The sequence below is a fragment of the Octopus bimaculoides genome, chromosome 1, assembly GCF_046866305.1.
Source record: "Octopus bimaculoides isolate indiv1 chromosome 1, ASM4686630v1, whole genome shotgun sequence".
NCBI lineage: Eukaryota > Metazoa > Mollusca > Cephalopoda > Octopoda > Octopodidae > Octopus > Octopus bimaculoides.
Genome location: NC_142928.1, coordinates 88937702 through 88962701, shown reverse-complemented (window position 1 = coordinate 88962701; position 25000 = coordinate 88937702). Strand labels below are relative to the sequence as shown.

Below are 25000 nucleotides of genomic sequence, written 5' to 3'. Positions count from 1 at the left end.
TTTTCCATTACATTTCAAACAGATTCAGCGCTGAGTTGCTGAACAATATGTGCACTTCTGATGATGATGAGGAGTAGTGGGGGAACATTATAGCCATATGTTGAGAGGGATTCTTTGAGGTTTGAGTAAATATAACAAAAGCAAAATTTGAAGGAAATATTAGCCATTTTTCATACTTCCTAGAGGTAAGCAAATAAGAAATAATAATTGCTACCCAAGGACAAAAGTCGTGGTACACAGTGTTATCAAAACAACTAGAAAATAATAAGTAAATCACAATTCTGAAAGTTTTATCTAATTATAAAATGCCAGAAATGATTTTCTTTTCTCAAAAACATTGACAAAAAAATTAATCCTAAACCCAACATTTTGCTTACTTCAACAAATATTCAATTTTCTGCTGCCTCTTTAACCATCGTTCACCTCCCCAGTATCTATTTTGTCAGTTCCACTTTTCCTATCTCACTGACTTTATCACATTCTCATTCTCTTCTATCTAAAAACTCAATCTTCATCTTCTCCAGTGACCTTTTTTCCCCACTTTATCAGCAAATCAATCTATTTAGTTCCATTCACATTTTCTTTTTCTTATACAAAATTCACAAGTGGTTTTTATTTTTTTTATCATAATAAAAAATTTTTTTTTCTTTATCAAGAAAAGATAAAAACATAACTAACAGTAGTATCGGAACAAGAATCCAAGAATCAGATTATAAATAAATCATGCAGTATATTGGTAAGAAACTCAAAACCGCTATTATTCTTCCTAACTGGCTTACAAAAGTCTTATTGCTTTTCTAGTAAACTAGAAATCTTTCAGATAAAATATGCACACACACTAAGAAGCCCCAACTCTAGCACACACACACACTACACACACACACACCCTACACACACACACACACACACTTCCACCAACACCATCACTTTCACTGAGAAATAAGAGAAGTGTGGGTGTAGAACTTCTTCATGGCAATCAAACACCAGCTGTTGGTGGGATAAAAGATGAGCAAGAAAGAGAAGGAAAGAGAGAGGGGGGGGGGAAGAGAGAGTGAGAGTAAACTATATGGTGTGAGATAAGGCTAACTATTGAAATGTTATCATAGATCCACCTGTTATCCTTGAGTACTTGAGAGATATACATATAATCAATGAGAGCAATGAAGACCTACAACCCATATGTCAGGCTCAAAGCTAATGAACAATGTTCACAAAGAAACTCCCCCTGCGAACATACAATGAGCAATTTGAGAAGGGCAACTATGTTGGCATAAACATGATTTGAAGTGCTGCACTGTTTATTTTCATTCCAATTGTTCTAAGCTCAGATCCTGTCATGGATGTATTTACCTTTCATCCCTTCAGTTGATAAAGCACTAGTAACGAGCTAATGAGCTGCTTGGTTGCTTGATCTGTTAGAAGTAGCAGCCAAGGCTCCTTTAAATCATACTTCACGTTCTTAAAAAGAAAATAATATATTGGACTGAAAAGGCCTTAGATATACAGAAATATAGGATGTCATACTTGAGCGATTGTAGGTCTGTTTTGGACTAAACAACGACAACAAACCAAAATACATAAATTACTTGCAGTAGTACCCAACCATACCTGGATAAGTGTGGCTGTGTGGTAAGAAGTTTCCTTCCTAATCACATGGTTCTGTATTCGGTTCCACTGAGTGGCACCTTAGGCAAGTGTCTTCTACTACACCCTCAGGCCAACCAAAGCCTTGTGAGTGGATTTGGTCGGTGGAAACTGATAGAAACCCGCCCTCTGTGTGTGTGTGTGTCCCACCATCACTTGACAACTAGTGTTAGTGTGTTTACATCCTTGTTACTTAGTGGTTCAGCAAAAGAGAATGACAGAATAAGTACCAGGCTTAAAAAAATTAAAAGTATTGGGGTCAGTTTATTGCATTAAAATTCTCCAAGGTGGTGCCCCAGCATGGCCACAGTCTGATGACTAAAACAAGTAAACAGTAAAAGATAAAAGATAAATCATGGATTCACTATAATATTTTGGATAAATTGCTTTAAACCTTGAGCATTTAAATCAGTCACATCCACCCAAAATATTCTACCAACTTTATGTTCACACAGACCATTTTCATCTCCTTCATTTTCCATAGCAAGGCAATTTCATATTTAAGAAAATTATTATTATTATCATTTTTTCAGTAGTTTTATTTTCATAACGTGCTTTCACTTCACTACCGAACGCAACTCTGTGTGCCTTGGGTATGTGCTATGGTTTGCTGTGATGCTCTTATGGTTACTGTATTGAAAGTGTTTTGCGTAGGATGTGTGCAGTGCCCAGTAGTGCAATTTTCCGTATGTTATATATATTTGTAAGTCCTGGTGTTTTTGTTATGTATTTGTCTGAATATTTTTTTATTATACCTAATGCACCTACTAATGATAGGAATTGTTTCTGTTTTTAGATTCCACATTCGAGTTACCTCTATTTCCAGGTCTTTGTATTTTGAAAGTTTCTCCATTTCTTTTAGGGAAACATTGTCATCTGCTGGTATTGATACATCAATTAGAAAGCATTTTTTTCCTACATGATCTTTGACAACTATATCTGGTCTATTGGCCTTAATTTCTCTATCTGTGTATATTGGCATATCCCAGAGTATGGTTGCTTTCTCATTTTCTGTGACCTTTTCTGGCGTGTGTTTATACCATCTTTTTTCTGTTGTTATTCCATAGTGTTGGCATAGCTTCCAGTGTATATAGGTCCCAGCTCTGTCATGTCTATGAATATATTCCTTCTTAGCCAGGACTGGGCAGCCAGATATATGATTTATTGTTTCTTGTCCATCGCCACATATTCTGCAGTTACTTGTTATGTTTCTTTTCATTATATGTTTTTGGTAATTTCTGGTGGGGAGGCTTATTATTATTATTATTATTATTATTATTATTATTATTATTATTATTATTATTATTATTAAGGTGGCAAGTTTAGCAGCTTTTCTTCTGACTCTTTTCATTCTGAGTTCAAATCCTATCGCAGTCAATTTTGCTTTCCATCCTTGTGGGGGTCAACAAAATAATGTACCAGTTAAGTACTGAGAATCAATATAATCATCTTGCTTCCGCCACTCAAAATTGCTGGCCTTGTGCCAAAATTAGGAATCATCATAATCATCATCATCATCACCATCACCATCACCATCACCACCACCACCATCATCATCATCATCATTATTATTAAGGTCACAAACTGGCAGAATCATTAGCATGCTGGGTGAAATGCTTAGTGGTATTTTGTCCATCTTTATGTTCTGAATTCAAATTCCACTAAGGTGGACATTGCCTTTCATCCTTTCAGGATTGATAAATTAAGTACCAGTGAAACACTGGGGTTAATGTAATTGACTAGTCCCCTACCCAAAAATTTCAGGCCTTGTGGCTTTAGTAGAAAGGATTATTATTACTATTAGCAAGGTGGTGAGCTGGCTAAATCATTAGCATGCCAGGCAAAATGTTGCCAAGGTCAACTTTGCCTTTCAAGGTTAATAGAAAGTACCAGTCAAACACTGAGGTCAATGTAATCGACTAGTCCCCTCCCCCAAATTTCAGGCCTTGTGCCTATAGTAGAAAGAATTATCATCATCATCATCATCATCATCATCATCATCATCATCATCATCATTATTATTATCATTATTATTATTATTATTATTATTATTATTATTATTACTATTATTATTATTATTATCATCATTAATTATCATTATTATTATTATCATTATTATTATTATTATCATTATTATTATTATTGTTATTGTTATTATTATTATTATTATTATTATTATTATTATTATTATTTTGCTCCCCTTAATTTCCATTTGAATTTATTTGACTGGAAGAAAATGATGAACTGATAAAATGTCAATTCTTGTTAAAATTCCTCGTTCTTCATTTCAGAATCAATAGTCTTAAAACCAAAATTCTATCAATTATCTGCTATACATCTGGGATCTATTATTTTTTCTAGACTATCACTTTGTAAAAATGAAGAGAAGTTTGATCAATAGCATACCAAATGAGAATGAGCTTGATTTAGCACTCTTTTATGCAAATACTTGACCCAAATGGAATTATTATTCTGAGTCTAAAATATTTCCAATTATATTTACAGATTTCGTCCATCATGTTTCTTGTCCTCTTTGATGCAAAATTTTTCTTTTCTTGCTTTTGCTTGTTTTAATGTAACCAACACTGAAAGAGAGCTCATACATATTCAACATATTCTTCCACTAAGCATAACAATAGCTTGAGGAAGACATTTAAAGCCCAAGAGTAAAAAACACTGAGTTTCCTTTGGAGAGTCATACTATAAGGCACAGACGGCCTTTTATTTATTCTAGAAGAGAAACAGTAAGGAGGGTGATACGCACAGGATTTGTCATGGAAACTCCTTTGCTGAATTTCCTAATTAGAAGTTACCATTATATATGACAATCTGAATCAATAATGATCTTATTGGTTGTTTTACTGGAAGCTTCTCCCCACCCCCACCTTGCTCTCTCTGCTGTCTTTTCTTACTATCCTTTGATAACATTAAGATGGCATAGCTGGGGACCTTTTTCCTTTCTTTTTTTTTGGTTTAGTCAGTGAAGAAGGGGCAGTGAACATAAAACTTTTATAAAGCTTCTGTGACTGGCAAGAGGAAAGGAGAAAGTTATCTTCAGACTGGAAATCCAGCTGAAGACCTTATAACAGATAGGCTCTGTTAAAGGAATCTAAGGGCCAAGTGGTGGTGTTAAACAACAGGCAACAGATTTTGTATCCTGTATCCTCAGTTAAATCTCACTTTACTATCTCTCCCAACTCAATAAAATAATAACTGATAATAATAATAATAATAATAATAATAATAATAATAATAATAATAATACATTATTATACATGTGCCTGGTGTACCCTTATCAGACAGGTAGTCATGATGGGTATAATGGGCTTCGTATATTTTACCCCAGTGTCACTTTTACCCCAGTGTCACTCAATAATAATAATAATGATGATGATGATAATGATATTGATTCCTAATTTTGGCACAAGACCAGCATTATAAAAGCATCAATTCAGTCAACAGTACTCCTCTTTTTAAAAATAAAAACAACCTTATTCCTAGCAAAAAAAAAAAAATATTGTTATAATGAGCAGGGTAAGATTCTGAGCATTCAAGACTGTGATTATCCCTGCTGTCACCACCACCATCATCATTAACATCCCCATCATCTACTTATGATGTGCATAATTTGATAATGATTTATGGTGAAAAAGAAATTTCACCAGCCAATTTCACATTCGTCAAGACTCAAGTAACATTTGCAGTATAACATCCATTTACATATACACCACCCTGTCATTATCATTCCCACTGCACCTCAGCCCACCTGATGACATACTGAATGATTTTCTTCCAAGTTTTTTCTTCTTTTCAAATCTCAAGAACCTCTTCTTCTATCCATATCCTCTTCTCATGCAAGCCTCATAGCTGATAGTTGTAAATGAGTACCACCGTCATACAAGCAGTGTTATCCTTTTCCAATATTCTGTGTGAACCGTGTCTGGCCAAGAGGAAATATTACCTTCCTTGGAAACAGGTGATGGTTGACAACAGGAAAGGTATCTGCATGTAGAAAAATTTGCCTCAATAAACTCCATCCAACCCATACAAGCATGGTTAAGGTTAAGACCCCCTTCAGTCATGAATGACCATGGGATTGCACCTAGAAAGTTACCCTCTGAGGCACAAGTCCAGGCAAGGTTGTTTATGGAAGACCAGCAGTCGCCCATGCATTCCAGTCTCCCCTCTTCACACTACTGATGTTATCCAAGGGAAAGGCAAAGGCCGATACACTTTGGCACCAGTGACGTCACAACTCATTTCTGCAGCTGAGTGAACTGGAGCAATGTGAAATAAAGTGTCTTGCTCATGCACACAACACACAGCTCAGTCCAGGTATCAAACTCACTACATGATTGTGAGCCTGATGCTCTAACCACTGAGCCAGTACAATCCCATGGTCATCCATGACCAAAAGGATCCTTACAAGCATAGTCATGAGGACATTCAAACAACAATGATGATGATCTTTATTGAAACAATAACCCTATGTGTTTCAATTAATTTGGCAAGCAATACTTTGGAAGATTTAGTAAAATGATTAATTTTGTCATTATAATGATTATTTTGTCATTGGAACATAAAAGAATAAGATATTCTTAAACATAAAATTATGACAAGAGGTTTTAAATTTGATTATGAAGACTTTAAACTAAGCATTAGGGTTAACTTTGTGTTGCAAAACCAAAGGTGGTCTCTGGTGTGTTGATATTAAAAGCATTAATGCTAGATATAACATATCAGACTCATTCATCATGTTTAAAATACACGAAACAAGTCAGTTAAACAAAGCAGCAGGAGAGAAGAAGATGTAGGTGATGGTGGTGATGGGGAGATACTGTAAGGAAAATACACTTGAAACTAAAAAATTTGAGAATGCTTTTGAGATAAAAGTGACAGTTATTATTGTTGTTGTTGTTGTTGTTGTTGTTGCTGTTGTTGTTAAAGGTGGTGAGCAGGCAGAATTGTTAATGCACCAGGCAAAATGCTTAGTGGCATTTCATCTGTCTTTACATTCTGAGTTCAAATTCTGCCAAGGTTAACTTTGCTTTCATCCTTTCAGAGTCAATAAATTAAGTACCAGTTGAGTACTGGGGTCAGTGTAATCGACTATCCCCCTCCCCTAAATTTCACACCTTGTGCCTTTAGCAAAAAGGATTATTATTGTTGTTGTTAAGGCAGCGAGCTGGCTGAATCATTAGCATGCCAAACAAAATGTTTAGCAGCATTTTGTTCATTTTTACATTCTGAGTTCAAATTCTGTTTGAGATTGACTTTGCCTTTCATCCTTTCAAGGTCAATAAAATGAGTACCAGCTGAGCACTGGGGTCAATGTAATTGACTAGTCCACCCCCACCCCGAAACATGCCTGGTTTGTCTTATATGCCGAATAATCCATTGGCAGTTTTTATTTATTTGAAAAATACCTATTGTTGTTTATAAGAGTCTGAATTCTGGCAAAATGATTAAAGGTAGTTACCTTTACCTGCCAAAAATGTCAAAGGTTTTCACTTTGCCAATAACACATTAGATTGGAGCCTTAGGTACATATCAGCAAAGTTTCTTCCTTGCTGCTCTGTTTACTTTAGATGAAACTTGTTGAAAAGAGATGCCACTTTCACCAGTTAAGCACAGTTGCACACAATCATTCGTGTGAACAAGCAAATGTAAAATTACCTTCCTTCTTTAATTCATGGAAATGTAAGATTTTTCACGACTATCTATTAATGCAAATATCTTTTATTATCTGTTACTTGTTTTCATTATTTCACTGTGAACATGCTGGGGCACTGCCTTGAAAGGTTTAATCAAACAAATCAACTCCAGTACTTCTTGTTTGTTTTTTCTTAAGTCTGGTACTTATTCTATCTGTCTCTTTTGCTGAACTGCTCAGTTACAGGAATGTAAACAAACCAATACCAGTTTTCAAGCTGCAAGGGAACAAGCATAACACACACACACATCTCTCTCTCTCTCTCTTTCTCTCTCAGTTTACACATTCAGCTTTGTGCCAAAAGTTGAAACCATTATTGTTGTTGCTATTGTTATTGTTGTTTTTGTTGAGAAAGCTGCAAGCTGACAGAATTGTTTACATGCCAGACAAAATGCTTAGTAGCATTTTCTCCATCTTTATGTTCTGAGTTCAAATTCCAATGTGGTCATTTTGTCTTTCATCCGTCTGGAGTTAATAAAATAAGCACTTATTGAGTACTGGGGTCGATGTAATCAACTAGCCCCCTCTCCACAAAATTCAGGCCTCCCACAAATTTCAAGAATTATTATCGTTGTCTTTTCAGGATCAATAAATTAAGTACCAGTACAACACTGGAGATCAATGAAATCGATCAGTTCCCTCTCTCCAAATCTCAGGCCTTGTGCCTTTAGTAGAAAAGATTATTATTATTATTATTATTATTATTATTATTATTATTATTATTATTATTATTATTATTATTATTACAGAAGACGAAGAAATATGAAATATATAACTCACTCAGTTATTCATTATTATTATATTTATCTGGAAAATATTAACAGACATCCAATGTTAAAAGTATATTTTCCTTTGAAGATGAATGTCTCATTAATTTGCTAAACGTTTATTCCCCCATCTGCTCAACATAACTTCAATGACTTTATTTTAGACATTTAACAGTCGCCATGCTCATTGCCAACGGCGTCTCACCCATTACCATAATTACAAGCATACACCTATCATTATATATTTTTAATGGCTGTGTGGTTAAGAAGCTAACTTTGCAACCAAATAGTTTAAAGGTTCAGTCCCATTGCACAGCACCTTGGGCAAGTGTATTCTACTGTAGCTGTGGGTCAACCAATGCCTTGTGAGTGAACTTGGTAGACAGAAACTATGTGTAAACGGAGAGAGAGTGAGAGAGAGAGGGAGGGGGAGAGAGAGAGAGAGAGAGAGAACGTGTGTGTGTGTGTGTGCATGCATGTATATGTATTATGTTTGTTCCCTTGCAGCCTGAAAACCGGTATTGGTTTGTTTACATTCCTGTAACAGAGCAGTTCAGCAAAAGAGACAGATAGAATAAGTACCAGACTTAAGAAAAAACAAACAGGAAGTACTGGAGTTGATTTGTTTGATTAAACCTTTCAAGGCAGTGCCCCAGCATGTTCACAGTGAAATAACGAAAACAAGTAACAGATAATAAAAGATATTTGCATTAATAGATAGTCGTGAAAAATCTTACATTTCCATGAATTAAAGAAGGAAGGTAATTTTACATTTGCTTGTTCACACGAATGATTGTGTGCAACTGTGCTTAACTGGTGAAAGTGGCATCTCTTTTCAACAAGTTTCATCTAAAGTAAACAGAGCAGCAAGGAAGAAACTTCGCTGATATGTACCTAAGGCTCCAATCTAATGTGTTATTGGCAAAGTGAAAACCTTTGACATTTTTGGCAGGTAAAGGTAACTATCTTTAATCATTATGCCAGAATTCAGACTCTTATAAACAACAATAAGTATTTTTCAAATAAATAAAAACTGCCAATGGATTATTCGGCATATAAGACAAACCAGGCATGTTTCCAATGCAACAAATGAGAAAATTCTACAGAACAAGTGCCAGACAGCTTCCTGCTGAAAGCTGAGTGCCAAATTTTGTTAAAGGATATAAAGCTGATTTAATAACATAATTTTATCACTGCAACTTCCTGATATCAGGAAGAAAACTATGCCAAATTAAAAATAAATAGCAGCCAGCACCTTGCCAGTTTGATGAAGAATCTTCAGAAACAACCAAGCAAACTAATGAAACCCCTCTACAATCTATAAAACATGTATTTTTTATTTGCCTGTGAGAAAATGCCAAAGATCAGGCTCGCTATTCTGCGTTCTAGTTTTAATTAATTTTAATTTATTTATATTCTAGAAATTGTCTCCCATGCCTTCCTTGACTAGAGTTAATCATTAAAATAATGACAGGGTTTTCTTACAATGGATGCAAGTTTAATCAATTACGATTGTTTTGGCTCACTATATTAAATATGTAAGCACCCCACATTACCAATCAAAAGAGAAAGGGAGAGAGGAGGGAGAGAGGAGGGGAGAGAGGAGGGAGAGAGGAGGGAGAGAGAGGGAGAGAGGAGGGAGAGAGGAGGGAGAGAGGAGGGGGAGAGAGAGAGAGTACACGTGCTCATGCCTCTGTGTGTGTGTGTGCGTGTGTGTGTGTGTGCACATGCACCAGTAATCACCTCTTCTTTACCATTTTTTGTGATGTTAGTAATGTCAAACACAGAGACGCACAACTGTCAATTGTATGAGCCAGTGTGATCACTGAAGAGGCTAGAAAAATCAAACAAATTTCCTCTTAAATAACACTTAACTATCTACAAAAAAAAAAAAGGAAGACTATGTGAGAAGAGCAGAAAGGTAATTAGGAGACATTAACGCCACATACCTGGCATACGCAAATACCAAAGCCTAGTCTTCAATAATGCAACTTTGTAAAAAATAATACTACAATACTAAACCCCTTACCTAGCTTCTAGAAATCTGGAATCTCCAGAAATCCAGGAATATTGTGGATTGCATTGTAATACACTATATTGATTAAACAAACCCAGTTTCTGATGTTGGGTTCTTTGCATACAGCATATTAAAAATGGTTTTGTTCTTTGCTTCTTTATGTGAATTGATAAAGCTTTTAAACATACACTGCTTTAGAAGCGTATTAATTTGTACCTGTATACTCTTTTACTTGTTTCAGACATTTGACTGCGGCCATGCTGGAGCACTGCCTTTTTTAGTCAAGCAAATCGACTCCAGGACTTATTCTTTGGAAGCCTAGTACTTATTCTATCGATCTCTTTTGCCGAACTGCTAAGTTACGGGGACGTAAACACACCAGCATCAGTTGTCAAGCGATGTTGGGGAACAAACACTGACACAAACACATACACACACACACACATATATATATATATATATATACATATATATGACGGGCTTCTTTCAGTTTCCGTCTACCAAATCTACTCACAAGGTTTTGGTCGGCTTGAGGCTATAGTAGAAGACACTTGCCAAAGGTGCCACGCAGTGGGGATGAACCCAGAACCATGTGGTTGGTAAGCAAGCTACTTACCACACAGCCACTCCTGCGCCTAATCATGTTCTTTACTTTTCTTCATTTTATTTTCCTCTTATAATCATTTTACTGTATATATGGTAGAGTATGATATGTTTTATGAATTTTAAGTGGACTAATAAATTTCAACAGAGCTATTTTAGAAATGTATTAATTTCAACCAGTTAATTGCAATTTGGTTCTTTACTTTCCATAGTTATTTTATATTTTACGTATATAGACGCAAGTGTGGCTATGTGGTAAGAAGCTTGCTTCCCAACCACATGGTTCTGAGTTCAGCCCCACTGTGGCACCTTGAAGAAGTGTCTTCTACTATAGCCTCAGATTAACCCAAACAAAGCTTTGTGGGTGGTTTTGGTAGATGGAAGCTAGAAGAAGCCCGTTTTGTGTGTGTGTGTGTGTGTGTGTGTGTGCGCGCACACGCGCTCGCATGCATGCGCTTGTCCCTCATCACTACTTGACAACCAGTGTTGGTATGTCCCTGTAACTTTGTAGTTCAGCAAAAGTGACTGATAGAATAAGTTCTGGGCTTTAAAAAAATAAGTACTGGGATCGATTCATTCAACTAAAAATTCTTCTTACTGAAACAAGTAAAAGATGAAAGAAGATATATTTAGGCTGCTTTTAGAAAACCAGAAAAATCTAGAAATTCAGTGTACTTCCAGTCTTAAGCTTGCCAGATATCTGGTCTGGCACTGCAAATAAAACAATATAATCTGACAGTGTATGTCAGCAATTACTGAATATAAACAGCTCAAAAGTGGAAGAAATTGGTTTTCTGGGAGAGGAAGAAAAGTTTAACATTTTGGGATAATACTCATCTACAGAGAGTGATGTTTTCTGATGGCACCAAGTAGATAGATTGGGGGTAGAAAAATATTGATAGCATATTTTTGTCTCTGCCTTAGCGAAGGTGGAGGTATTGTTTTCAGTCATGTTTGTTTGCTTGTCCATGGACAAGATATCTCAAAAACCATTGGATGGATTCAGATGAAACTTTCAGGGATGTTTTGCCTCATGACTGGCACAAACTGATTAGATTTTGGGATCGATCCGGTACTGGACAATGATTCTGGATTATTTTTCCGTTTTTTTCACTTAATTTTTGAGAGCAGTCAGGTTCATTTTTAGGATTCTTGTTTATGAGAGCAGTTGAGTTTATTTCAGATATTCTCATTTTTAAAATCATCTCCGGCTAATTGTTGAGAGAACGTTGGTGTTGCCTTGGCAGAGGTTTGTGCTCTCTGAGTGCTCTTGTTTATCTTTCACTTTCACTCATTGGACTGCAGCCATACTGGGGTACTACTTTGTAGGACTTAGTTGAAGAAATTGACCAGTATTAATTTTTTTTAAAGCCTAGTACTTATTCTGTCAGTATCTTTTTGCTGGACTGCTATGCTATGGAGGACATAAACAAATCAATACCAATGTCAAACGGTGCTGGGGGTACAAACATAGGCACACATATGCACACACACACACACACACACATGCACACACACACATTTATGATGAGTTTCTTTCAGTTTCCATGTACCCAATCCACTCACAAGACTAGTGGGTCTGGAGCTGTAGTAAAAGACACTTGTTCAAAGTATCAAGCAGTGGAACTGAACCTAGAACCATGTGGTTGGAAAGCAAACTTCTTACCGCATAGCCACATCTGCACCTATAGCTGGGTGTTTATTGAAGAAATTTCTTCCTCATGTTACTTGACTTTGCAAAACATTCATTAAGAACAGTTTCCCCAACTTTCCTGTTGTTTATTGATGAACAAAAATTCTCTGAAAATTCTAACGAGTACATACAGCCGGCTCCCTATTTTGAGATCTCTTTTTATTTCAGTGAGACTCCACTGCAAAAAGGGGGATAATATAAACAACATTGTAACACCCATAACTATTTTGGTGAAACTTGATACCTTTGATAGCTTTCATACCCTGACTTTTTACCAGGAGTCTCTCTACAAAGTATATTTAATATGAATACAAGTTTCACATTTAAGTATTGGATGTCAGCCGAGTGTAAAGAACCACAGTACTTATTGACTGTCTCCTGGAGAAATTCTGCCTTAAAGCAATGTACTACTGCAGCAACCGAAACAGGGGCTGAACATTATACTAATGTAAACCTTTACCCCATCAGCTCATGAATAAGTATAAAAGGTTTCATAACAGAATACAGCATGAATGCATACAGTGTGTGAAATATAGTATAGATAGAAATAGGTGTAGAAAGGTATTAGTAGGTCATTCTTGAATGTACACCCATGCCAAGGAAGGAGCCTCTACATGTTTCTTTGATCTGCTAGAAATAGCAGCCAAATCTCTCTCTCAAATCACACAACTATCATCTTGGAAAAATGTAGGACACATTAGATAATGCATCTGAAAAGTAAAAGTTATGATGGCCATGGTTAGAATACTTTTGATCATAGATCTACTTGCTCAGAGTTGACCTGGAGTTAAACAACAGCAACAGTACCTTTGTTAAAATTTAATCTACTCTCATGGCTCACCTAACTTCAGTAGATAAGTCTCTGTGTAAAAGATTGTAAGAAGGTGTGAAACTGGCAAATTGCTTACATTAGATTTCCAATCCATAGGTCACAAGTTCAAATCTAATGCAGGCTAGAATATCTCCAGATAGGAAAGTTTAACCCTTTTGGGACACCCAGGCTGAATGATCAGCCTAAGCAATACAAGCTGAAAGGTTTTTAAGGTGGATTCAACAGCTCGATGGAACAAATGTTGTCAATGGTTGGTTATGAAGTGTAATAACTAATCAGAGATTGTCTTTCAGTGGACATAACTCAATAGAAAAAAAATTTTGACATTTTTGGCTACATAGGTGCAGGAGTGGCTGTGTGGTAAGTAGCTTGCTTACCAACCACATGGTTCCAAGTTCATTTCCACTGCGTGGCACCTTGGGCAAGTGTCTTTTACTACAGCCTCGGGCTGACCAAAGCCTTGTGAGTGGATTTGGTAGATGGAAACTGAAAGAAGCCTGTCTTATATATATATATATATATATATATATATATATATGTATGTGTGTTTGTGTGTCTGTGTTTGTCCCCCCACCATTGCTTGACAACCGATGCTGGTGTGTTTATGTCCCCATAACTTAGCGGTTCGGCAAAAAGAGACCGATAGAATAAGTACTAGGCTTACAAAGAATAAGTCCTGGAGTCGATTTTCTCGACTAAAGGTGGTGCTCCAGCATGGCCGCAGTCAAATGACTGAAACAAGTAAAAGAGAAAAGAGAAAGAGATATACCAAAAAACCGTGTGTCTTAAAAGGACTAATTATAAATTCTTCAGTTCACCCAAGTTGCTAGCATACCTAACTAACATACAGCCAAATAGTCAGGAGTTCACATTCTACCTTTAACATTACACATTATGTACTATCCCTATAGCAGTTTCCAAAGAATCTTCTTGCACACAAATATAACAACAAAAGAATATAGATATTCCATAAATTAGAGCTATCTTTTATCTTTTACTTGTTACTTTCATTGGACTGTAGCCATGGTAGTGCACTACCTTGAAAGATTTAGTTGAACAAATCAACCCCAGTGCTTATTTTTAAGTCTGGTACTTATTCTGTTGGTCTCTTTTGCTGAACCACTAAGTTACAAGGACATAAACAAACTTTGTCTGTCCCTGTAGCTTAGTGGTTACACTGGTAGTTAAGCAGTGTGTCAAGGAACAAACACAAGCACACATACATCTTCTGAAGCAATGTCTTTGCAAGTGTGTCCATGAGATGTGGCTGAACACATCATTTGGACTGAGGTGTACACACTGTTACTCCCTCCTATTGTTGCTTAATCCCCACCATTTTTTTCCTTGCTCCCTTGTTGGAGTAATTCTAGGATTTTTTTCTCTATAATTTATTCTTTTATCCTTTTAATTTTTTTTTCCTTCTTTACTTCTTGTAAAAATATGTTGCTAAATAAAAATTTCATTAAAAAAAATAACAGGTGCAGGCATTGCTGTGTGCTAAGAAGCTTGCTTCCCAACCATATGGTTCTGGGTTCAGTCCCACTGCTTGGCACCTTGTGTAAGTGTCTTCTACTATAGCCTCAGGTCAACCAAAGCCTTGTGAGTGTATTTGGTAGGCAGAAACTAAAAGAAGCCCATCATAGCATATATACATGTTGTGTGTACTTGTGTCTATGTTTGTTCCCCCACTATAGCTTGAAAACCAATATTGGTGTGTTGATGTCCCTGTAACTTAGCAATTCGGCAAAAGAGAATAAGTATTTGGCTTACAAAGAATAAATCCTAGGGTTGATTTCTTTGACTAAAACCCTTTAAGGCCAGCATAACCGCAGTCAAATGACTAAAACAAATAGAAGAATAAAAGAACAGTCTAATGATTCAGTTAACTGAGCTGTGAACAACAGCACAGGGTAGTAAAAGTTTATCACTAATCAACCACAACACTATGAATTCTAACAATTTGGTCATGGACCTTCTTTTGCTTACAGAGGTAAGTTTATTTCTGATAGCAAGGAATAAATTTCCTGTAATAATAGACTGGCATCTTATCCGAGGAAAGGCTTGCCTCTCAACAGCTGAATGCTATAAGAGCTGGAGATAAGCACTGGGACCCATCAACCACATAATGTCACAAAATAATATCCTCAAGTTCTCTTAACTGCTGGGGATGGGTACCAGACCTGCTATGTTCACATGTGATACATTAAAATTGATTACTGGAGCATATGACTACTAAAAAGCAAGGTGATGGTGACTGTTGTTGTATAGCTCTAGGTCAGCCCTGATTGAGCAGAATGAGCATTTTAGCCATAACATCACATCTTTTTATAAATCCAAGAGGACATTGTCTTGTCTTTCTCAAGTGAGTAAAACATGATATAATGAGGATCTGACTGCTATTTCTAGCGAGTCCAAAAAGTCGAGTTGAAGGAATAAACTCTGAAGTTTCTCTTTGGTTGGTACCTAAAGCTGTAATGCCTGCTAAAAACATGGACAGCATAAATTTTATATTTAAAGAATACTATATTTTAGTGGTTCTCAACTGGGTCTACATGGCCCCTGAGGGTCCATATAAGATTTTGGGGGGTCCACATAAGAAAATAGTAAATTGGGGATCCACAATAGTATTCTAAGGGCCCTTGAAAAAATTTTGATTTAGATGTATGTATTGGTTTGTATTTCAAGAAACAACTGGATTTCTTTCTCTAATATTTTAGATAGTTCAACTTAAACAAGTTAATGAATGAAAAACAAAACAAGAATTTTGAAAGAAGTTTTTATAAAACTAGTTTTTAAACATCAAATGGCTATGGGGATCCACCAGAACAAAATAGTAACCAAAGAGATCCATTTTGTTTTTCAAAAAATGCCTAAAAAAAAAATCACCCTCAGTCTTTTTTGAGAAGCTGGGCTTATGTTACATGGTTTAATGTACAAGAATCTTTTTTTCCTGGATATGCACTGCTGAAATTAGGGTGCGTCTAAAATGTCTCTGTGCCTTTTATGCCAACAAATAAGGTAACATGAATAAGACTTCAAAGTAAGTGAAAAAAATTACTTAATTTCATTAAGTATCTTACAGGAAGTTCTTGGTTTAATAATTTCTCCTATGTTATTAATTATTATTGTAGTTCAAATTCATTCAGAATCCTTCTACTGATTTAGTGTCAATATATTTGAGTAGATAATTAACTCTCAGTCTTGAGTTCAAATCTACACCAGGCATGGTTTTTCATTTTCTTTTTCTTTTTTCTTTTCTTCTTTTTTTCTGGATTAACCAGAGAAGGAAGAGTGGTGTCCATGACCCTTTGAAAGGTTTCTGTGGCTAATGGGAAGAAGGGAGGAATTATTCTCAGTCCAAATGCTTACAACAGAGTGTAATCCACTAACGGCACCAAATAGCCAGGTAGTAGTGTTTTGGGATAATAAAACTTTTTATGTATGTACTGAGGTACATGTTGATGTACCTCATTTCACCTAGCTGTTAGAATTAGGTATAAGATTATCTGGAGTAATACCAATACTATGCTGTATTTTATTACAAAGATAGTTAAAATGTCTGCTTAATATCATGAAACTAGGGTTAGTATAAATCCATCAAGACTGCAGTTATTTACAGCTAATTGTACTTTTAGCCATATGAGCCAATGAGGGAATTCCACATGTTTGTTTAAGCTGTGAAAACAGCATCCAAATCTCCCTCAAATCACAGCACACTATCCTTAAAAGGAAAGCTTTCCCTGCAGAAGCTTTCCACAATATGAGGCTGCCCTACTAGTTGGTGCATACACTTGTATCTTCTCTCTAGTTCATACCTAGTCCCTACAGTGCACAGGGTTTTGAGAAGCTCACATAAGGCACATGCATAAGAAAATATAATGGAAATTGATGGAGAGCACTGGTGGTCTTGGTCAACTCTATGCTCCATCTCTGGGACCACTATCTCAGGATAGTGGTCCCTGCAAGAGCAGCAAGCAAGCAATCAATGCATCAATGGATCTCAGTCCCTCTTGCTAGATGTCCAGTCCAAAGAGGAAAGACATATTGTATTTAGATTAAAGAAATGTCATTAACAAGAGCCAAAGAGAAATTCTAAAAATAACATCTGACAACTTACATGTATAGCTATCTATATTTTCAGGTTACCATATGCCTTGGAGAAACTGGACATAATCTATAAGGAAACAAATTCCATATTCTATTAGTTTATAAGCTTCTGCTCTTGAATTAAGCAGGTCTGCAGAGTGTTGACAGTAAATAGAGTAACTTTTGTCTATTTTCTATATGGAAAAATTGTATTTTTCTTTGACCGATTTTTTTTTGCTTTTGTTTTTTGTGCACATGTAATTTTCCAAAACTGCATGCATAACTCAAATATTAAGATAGATCAAATTGGTTTCTCAGTTTCACAGCATAAAACCAGCAAGGAGTTACTATAAAAATGATATAACTTGCCACAGGGCAGGTAAATATCATCAGTAAATGTGAAAGTCAATGTTTCTCTTTTGGTTCAGAAAATATTAAAGATATTCATGTCCTAAGGGTCAGTGTAATATAATTATAACCATAAATGAGAACAAATGGTTTAGACAAAACTATATATCATGAGATTATAAGTCCCATATGAAGACAGTAAAAATAATTCAAGAAGTGAAATAAAGACTTTTTACCTAAACTATATCAAGTTTCATTATTGTTTTTAGAAAAAAGCTAGTAGGATGTTGTGATGTTCACATCTTTCCCCAAAGTAAGGTGCAGGTGTGATTGTGTGAGAAGCTTGATTTACATCCATGTGGTTGTGGCACCTTGGACAAGTGTCTGCTACTATAACCCTGGGCCAACCAAGACCTTTTGAGTGGAGTTGATAGATGGAAACTGAAAGAAGCTTATCACACATATATATATATATATATATATATATATATATATATATATATATATATATATATATATAAAGATCCTCTTTGGTCATGAATGACAATGGGATTGAACCTAGAAAGTTTCCCTCCAAGGTACAAGTCAGGGCAAGGTTGCTTATAGAAGACCGGCAGTCGCCCACGCATACCAGCTTCCCCTCTCCACACCACCAATGTTATCCAAGGGAAAGGCAAAGGCCAATACAACTTGGAACCAGTGATGTCACAATTCATTTCTGCAGCTGAGTGAAATGGAGCAATGTGAAATAAAATGTTTTGTATATATGCATGTATGTGTGTGTGTGTGTGTGTGTGTGTGTGTGTGTGTGTGTATGTGTCTAGATATGTGGGTGAGTGTTTGTGTTCATGCGTATCCTTGTCGTGACAGCCATAAATGAGCATTACCGTCATACAAGCTTCCATGGAAGACACATCAAGCCATGGACAAATATTATCCTGATTAGAAACAGGTGAGGGTTGGTGAAAATCTGCCTCAACAATTTTCAGCTTACCTATGCAAGCATAGAAAAGTGGATGATAAAGGATGATGGTGATGTAAGAAAAAAGCTGAAACTTAAATCAAATTTATATTTTTAAGCTGTAGCCAATAAAGTTGCAGCCAAGACTATGTAATCTCATTGTTCAAGACAGAACTGAATCAGTAAATTGACAATGTGCTAAATAATGAGAAGCTTCAGTAAATTGACAATGTGCTAAATAATGAGAAGCTTCAGTAAATTGAGCAATGAAGACACACTAATCAAAACTGATTAATTGTTGGGAATGATAAAACTGCTTTGAGATTTTATCAAAACATTGACAATTAGGAAAACAGTTGCAGATGAGAATTTGAGAATATTGAATATTCTACTTTATTACAAAAATGAGAGCAATTTCAAATAATTCATAGCTAAGAAATGGAAACTTTAGTCACTTTATCTGAAAGTCTACACAAAAACTGGTGTTTCTAAGAGAATTAGATTACTAGAATAATAAAAAAAAAACAGTTAAAAAAATTAGTAAACTAAAGAAAAATTTAGATTTTAAGATATTAGGTGTAGGTATGTGTGTGTAGTTTACAAGCTGACTTCCCAATCATGTGGTCTTGAGATCAGTTCCACTGTATGGCACCTTCTACTTTAGGCTTGGACTGATCAAAGACTTGTGAGTGGATTTGCAAGGCAGAAAATGGAAGAAGCTTGTCGTGTGTGTGTTTGTGTGTATGTACCTATATCTATATATCTATATCTATATCTATATCTATATCTATATATATATGTATACACATTACGTGTGTGTGTGTGTGTGTGTGTGTGTGTGTGTGTGTGTGCACGTGTGTGTGTATATCTTTTTGTTTGTGTTATGTCACCCACCACTACTTGACAACTGGTGCTGGTTTGTTTATGTCTCCAGTTTCGCAAAAGAGACTGATAAAATAAATATCAGGCTTTGAAAAAAACAGTACTGGGGTTGCTTCATTCAACTAAAACCCTTCAAGGCAATGTCCCAGCATGGCCACAGTTCAAAGACTGAAACAAGTAAAAAGGTAAAAAGATTTTTTTAAAAATAAAACAAGAGCACTCACAGAGCGCAAACCTCTGCCAAGGCAACACCAACATCCTCTCAACGATTAGCCAGAGATGATTTTTAAAATGAGAATATCTGAAATAAGCTCGACTGCTCTCACAGATAAGAAAGCTAAAAATGAACCCAGCCACTCTCAAAAATTAAGTCAAAAAACAGGAAAAATAATCCAGAATCCTTGTCCAGTACCAGATCAATCCTAAAATGTAATCAGTTCATGCCAATTATGAGGCCAAACATCCCTGAAAGTTTCACCTGAATCCATCCAGCAGTTCTTGAGATATCTTGGCCACAGACAAACAAACACAACTGAAAACAATAACTCTGCTTGGGCTAAGGTGGAGGTAATAAACAAAAAAAAAAAAATTAAGAAATTGCATTTAATGCAAATGCAAATATCTGACTTAATTAGGAATTTTCAAGAACTGGCGATAAACTTTATATTGCTTTACATGACCTTATAATAAAACTGATCTGAAAACTTCTTTTTTTAAATTAAATCGTCGTCGTTTTAACATCCATTTTTCCATGGTTTCATGGGTCAGATGGAATTTTGTTGAGGCAAAGTTTCCATGGTCAGATGCTCTTCCTGTTGCCAACTCTCACCTGCTTCCAGACAAAGTAATATTTCCCCATGACCAGACAATGTTTCACAAAAGATTGGAAACAAAAGATATCACTTGCATGATGGTGACTCTCATTTACAACTATCATTGATATCAAGGCGTGTGCACAAACACACACACACAACACACACACAACACACACACACACATGCACACACAAGCACGGACAGACAAATATATATATATATATATATGGCTCATGGTTAGAGCATCAGGCTCACAATCATGAGGTATGAGTTCAATTCTCGGACCAGGCTGTGGGTTGTGTTCTTGAGCAAGACACTTTTACTTCACATCGCTCCAGTTTACTCAGCTGTAGGAATGAGTTGTGACATCGCTGGTGCCAAACTGTATCGGTCTTTGCTTTTCCTTTGGATAACATCAGTGGTGTGGAGAGGGGAGGCTGGTATGCACGGGTGACTGCTGGTCTTCCATAAACAACCTTGCCCAGACTTGTGCCTTAGAGGGTAACTTTCTAAGTGCAATCCCATGGTCATTCATGACCAAAGGGTGTCTCTTTTATATATATGTACACACACACACACAAACACACACACACACACACACACACACTCACACACACACACATGCATGCACATGCACGCACACATACAATGAGTTTATTTCAGTTACTGTCCACCAAATCCACTTGCAGGGTTTTGGTCAGCCCAAGGCTACAGTATAAGACACTTGCCCAAGGTGCCACACAATAGGACTGAACCTAAAACCATGTGGTTTGAATCAAGCTTTTTACCACTCAGCTACATCTGCACCTATAAACACATTTGTGCCTATAAATGGAAACAAGAAAAACATATAAAAACAATTACTTACCCACTGATAATTAAACTATCGTCAAATAAATAAACTTTCATATGATGTAATCCAATGGTTTCATTGTAACGGTTGGGCATAATCTTCTTCAAAATTCCTCGAAGATCAGGAGTATGGAATAATGAGAGTCTTGCATTTTGGGGATAGGCACTTAAAACAGGTTGGAGAATAGTGCAGGAGTTCTCTGAACCCCTTCGACCACGAGTGTAATCGAGCAAAATGTGAACATCAAAGTCTTTATTTCCCTCAGCAAGTGATTGGCGACAGGCCTCATTTAAAGAATCAACCTGAAATAGATAATCAAGATTAGAAATAAATTCAAGAAAAAACACAAGGAAATGACAACACTGTGTAAAAAAATTTTTTTAATTTTTCTTTGTCTTTGGTCAGTAAGTATTATTTCTAATTTGCTTCTGTCTAGAAATCAAAGGAAATTACTACTATTCCCTTCAAACTTCGCTTTTGTCACCTGGACATCAATGTTTTTCCATTACATTTCAGATAGATTTTGTGCTGAGGTGCTAAAGCAGAAATATCATCATAGCAAATATTCTACTCAATACCACAGATTTGTTTGTCAGTCGCTTGACCTTAACCACTTGAGCATGTCTCTTAGTGGCTGATAATTACGTGCATCTCTAATCATGAGCAGAGAGCATCATAGCCATGTGTTGAGAGGGATTCTTTGGAGTTTGAATAAATGTAATAAAAGCAACGTCTGAAGGAAATATTAGCCATTTTTCATACTTTCTCGGAGTAAGCAAATAGGAAATAGCAGTTGCTACCCAGGGACAAAAATCATGTTACACAGTGTAATCAATAAAAAAAGCAATAAATCTGTATATCATCAAAAGACATGTTTTAAATATATAGATATAATATACCGATATAATAGGCACAGGCATGGCTGAGTGGACAAGGAACTCACTTTGCAACCACTTGATTTCAGGTTCAGTTCCACTGTGCAGCCAGACTGACCAAGACCTTGTGAGTGAATTTGGTAGAAGGAAACTGCGTGGAAGCCTATTGCATATGCTTGTGTGTGCGTGTACATGTGTGAATGTGGGGGGGGTGTAAGTGCTTTTGTGTTTGTGTTTTTCCCCAGTCACTATGTGACAACCAGTGTCGGTTTGTTTACGTCCTTGTAACGTTGCATGTCAACAAAAAAGGCTAATAAAATAAGTACCAAACTTTGATGAAATAAGTACTGGGGTTAATCTGTTAGATTAAAACCATTCAAGGTGGTGCCCCAGCATGGCCACATTCTAATGACTGAAACAATTAAATGATAAAAGATAAAAGATACTTTAATAAACTGAATTTTGGCATGTAAACCCTGTATGTCAAATACCCCACTATAATACCATTTCCTGGACTGTGGGTGCCTTCAGCAGAGTTGCAAGCATTTGGACCAGGCATCTAGCTGGGACACTAAGATCCCTTATTATATCATTTCTTACATTTGGTGCCACTGATAATCAGATAATATAAAAAGAAAAAGTTGCCCAGTGGAAGCTACACACTAACAACTTTCCTCCATCCTATCTCTCCAGAGTGTTGGCTACCCTGAATTCCCTCCTCACCATATTTCGCTTGTATTCATCAACTTTTGGTTATTCAAGATGAACATCTTGGAGAAGATACAAAGACCAGGGACCCAACTCTTTCCTCCTTTAACCTTTTCGTTACTAAATTCCAGTTAAAATACACTGTCTTTGTTTTAATTAATTTTGGTAATAAATGAAGAATTTAATAAAATAACTTTATCACAGAGTGTGACAAGCCTGGCTCTTTGAATTTCCGGTACAATTCACTTTTGCCAGCTGAGTGAACAGGAGCAATGCGAAATAAAGTGTCTTGCTGAAGGACACAATGTGCCACCAGGAATTGAACTCACAGCCTTATGATCATGAGCCAAACATCCTAATGACTGAGTTACACACCTTCACTAACAGTCACTTTAAATGTCATATGACTAGGTTGAGGATTGTTCTTGTAAGAATTCTAAAAATCACTAGTCTTTCTAAAATCTTTCTAACCTTACCAGATAGAACTATTCCTCTAAATTTCTTTTGTTTTGTTGAAAATGTTTTCTTGATAATCACAAATTAGAAATTGGAAGTGAAAGTCTATTTCTTGCCTTCATGCTCATTAGAATAAATTATGATCGAAGAATCATCAAGAAAAAACACATACCAGCTCTTGCTCCAAAGTGCCAGTTCCAAGATATAAAGAAGCCATAATAATTCGCTTGCGAGATTTCCTGGCTTTTAGCTGCAGAAGGCAAAGTAACAGAAAAATTTACATCATTGAAATCTGATAAGTGCAAAATTTTTAGAATATTTTAACAATTTTTCAGTCAATAAAAAAAAAGGACATGAACATGAACAGATGAAAAATGAAGATTTAATTCTAACATATTGTAAACATTGAAGAAAATACAGGTAAAAAGTATTTTTAAAGATACAGTTGGATCGTTTTCACTTTAGAAAATGAAAAGATGACTTTTAGAGCCATGTGAATGAGCTCTACATGAATACACACACACATATATATATAAAGACATATATGTATTTATTTTTTAAATGACAGAAAATTACGACAAAGACTCAAGAGTTGAGTGTCATGAAAGGTACTTATTAAATCCTTATATCATCATCATCATCATCATCGTTTAACGTCCGCCTTCCATGCTGGCATGAGTGGGATGGTTTGACAAGAGCCGGCCAAGCAGAAGCCTGCACCAGATATCTGTAACTGTTTTGATAGGACTTTTACAACTGGATGCCCTTCCTAGCACCATCCACTCAGCAGAGTGGACTTAGTGCTTTTTACATAGCACAAGCATAGGCAAGGTCAGTTTTGGCAAGGTTTTTACAGCTGGATGCCCTTCCAAATGCCAACCACTTTACAGTGTGAGCTGGGTGCTTTTAAGTAGCACCTGCACTGACAGGGTCACCAAGTACTTGCAAGACAAAAACCTTTAGAGAGGGAAGGGGACATTGGAGGAGGTGCTCTTGTGTCAGATGATGAAAGCAAGGCAGAGAGACAGAAACAGGTGTCTTGCTGTAGAGGAGGTACAAGGTTACCTAGTGAGAGACAGACAGACAGATCTGGAATGAAGACAGAAACAGGTGCACTGCCACAAAGGAAATATGTGGTTACCCAACCTGAGAGAAGTGCAGGAGAAGGAGAGAGAGGGAGTGGGAGACAGCAGGATAGAGATGGTTGCAAAGTGCCGGGCATACTCACAAGAAACAGGGATCAAATTATAAATGGGATGGTTGAGTAAAGGAAGAGAGAGATATAGATGGTGGCCCTTGAGGTTCAAAGGTCATAATACAAGTGGCAGGATATTGCAAAAGAAGTATGATTAGAGAGTGCAGGAGAGGGTGGAAGTGAGTAGTGAAAACCTGGATATATATAGTCGGTGGGGGGAGGGGGGTCCTACCAGATAGCAATGATACAGAGGAACAGAGCCACGAGGACAGGATTGGGGAGTGAGAGGTAGACATAGTGTATGAAGGAGGAAATATGAGGAAGAGAAGTGATGTAGAGATGTAGATTGGTTTGTTGGTGTCGGGTGTGTGAAAAGTTTTCTTGTTATGTGTGGGTGGAAAACACAGGCTGATGGAATACACAGCAATGATACAGTGAGACAGGGCATGGGTGGAACATACAGGTCAGAAGCTAGCGGAGAGCAATGATACAGTGGCACAGGGCCAAGGACAGGATTGGGGAGTGGGCAGTAAGCCTAGTGCATGAAGTGGA

The 25000-nt window shown here is 36.5% G+C and overlaps 1 protein-coding gene across 5 annotated transcripts in view; it reads right to left on the bottom strand.

The window, feature by feature from the left end:
* Positions 1 to 25000, bottom strand: part of LOC106874019 (CDP-diacylglycerol--glycerol-3-phosphate 3-phosphatidyltransferase, mitochondrial) — a 288304-nt gene that overhangs the window by 84541 nt on the left and 178763 nt on the right. For all 5 annotated transcript variants that reach the window (XM_014921577.3, XM_014921579.3, XM_089353670.1 and 2 more), the window contains exons 3-4: positions 23426 to 23503; positions 21230 to 21516 (exon numbers count right to left, since the gene is read on the bottom strand). In XM_014921577.3, the coding sequence (XP_014777063.2) occupies positions 21230 to 21516; positions 23426 to 23503 (365 nt within the window). The remainder of the gene's footprint in view (positions 1 to 21229; positions 21517 to 23425; positions 23504 to 25000) is intronic.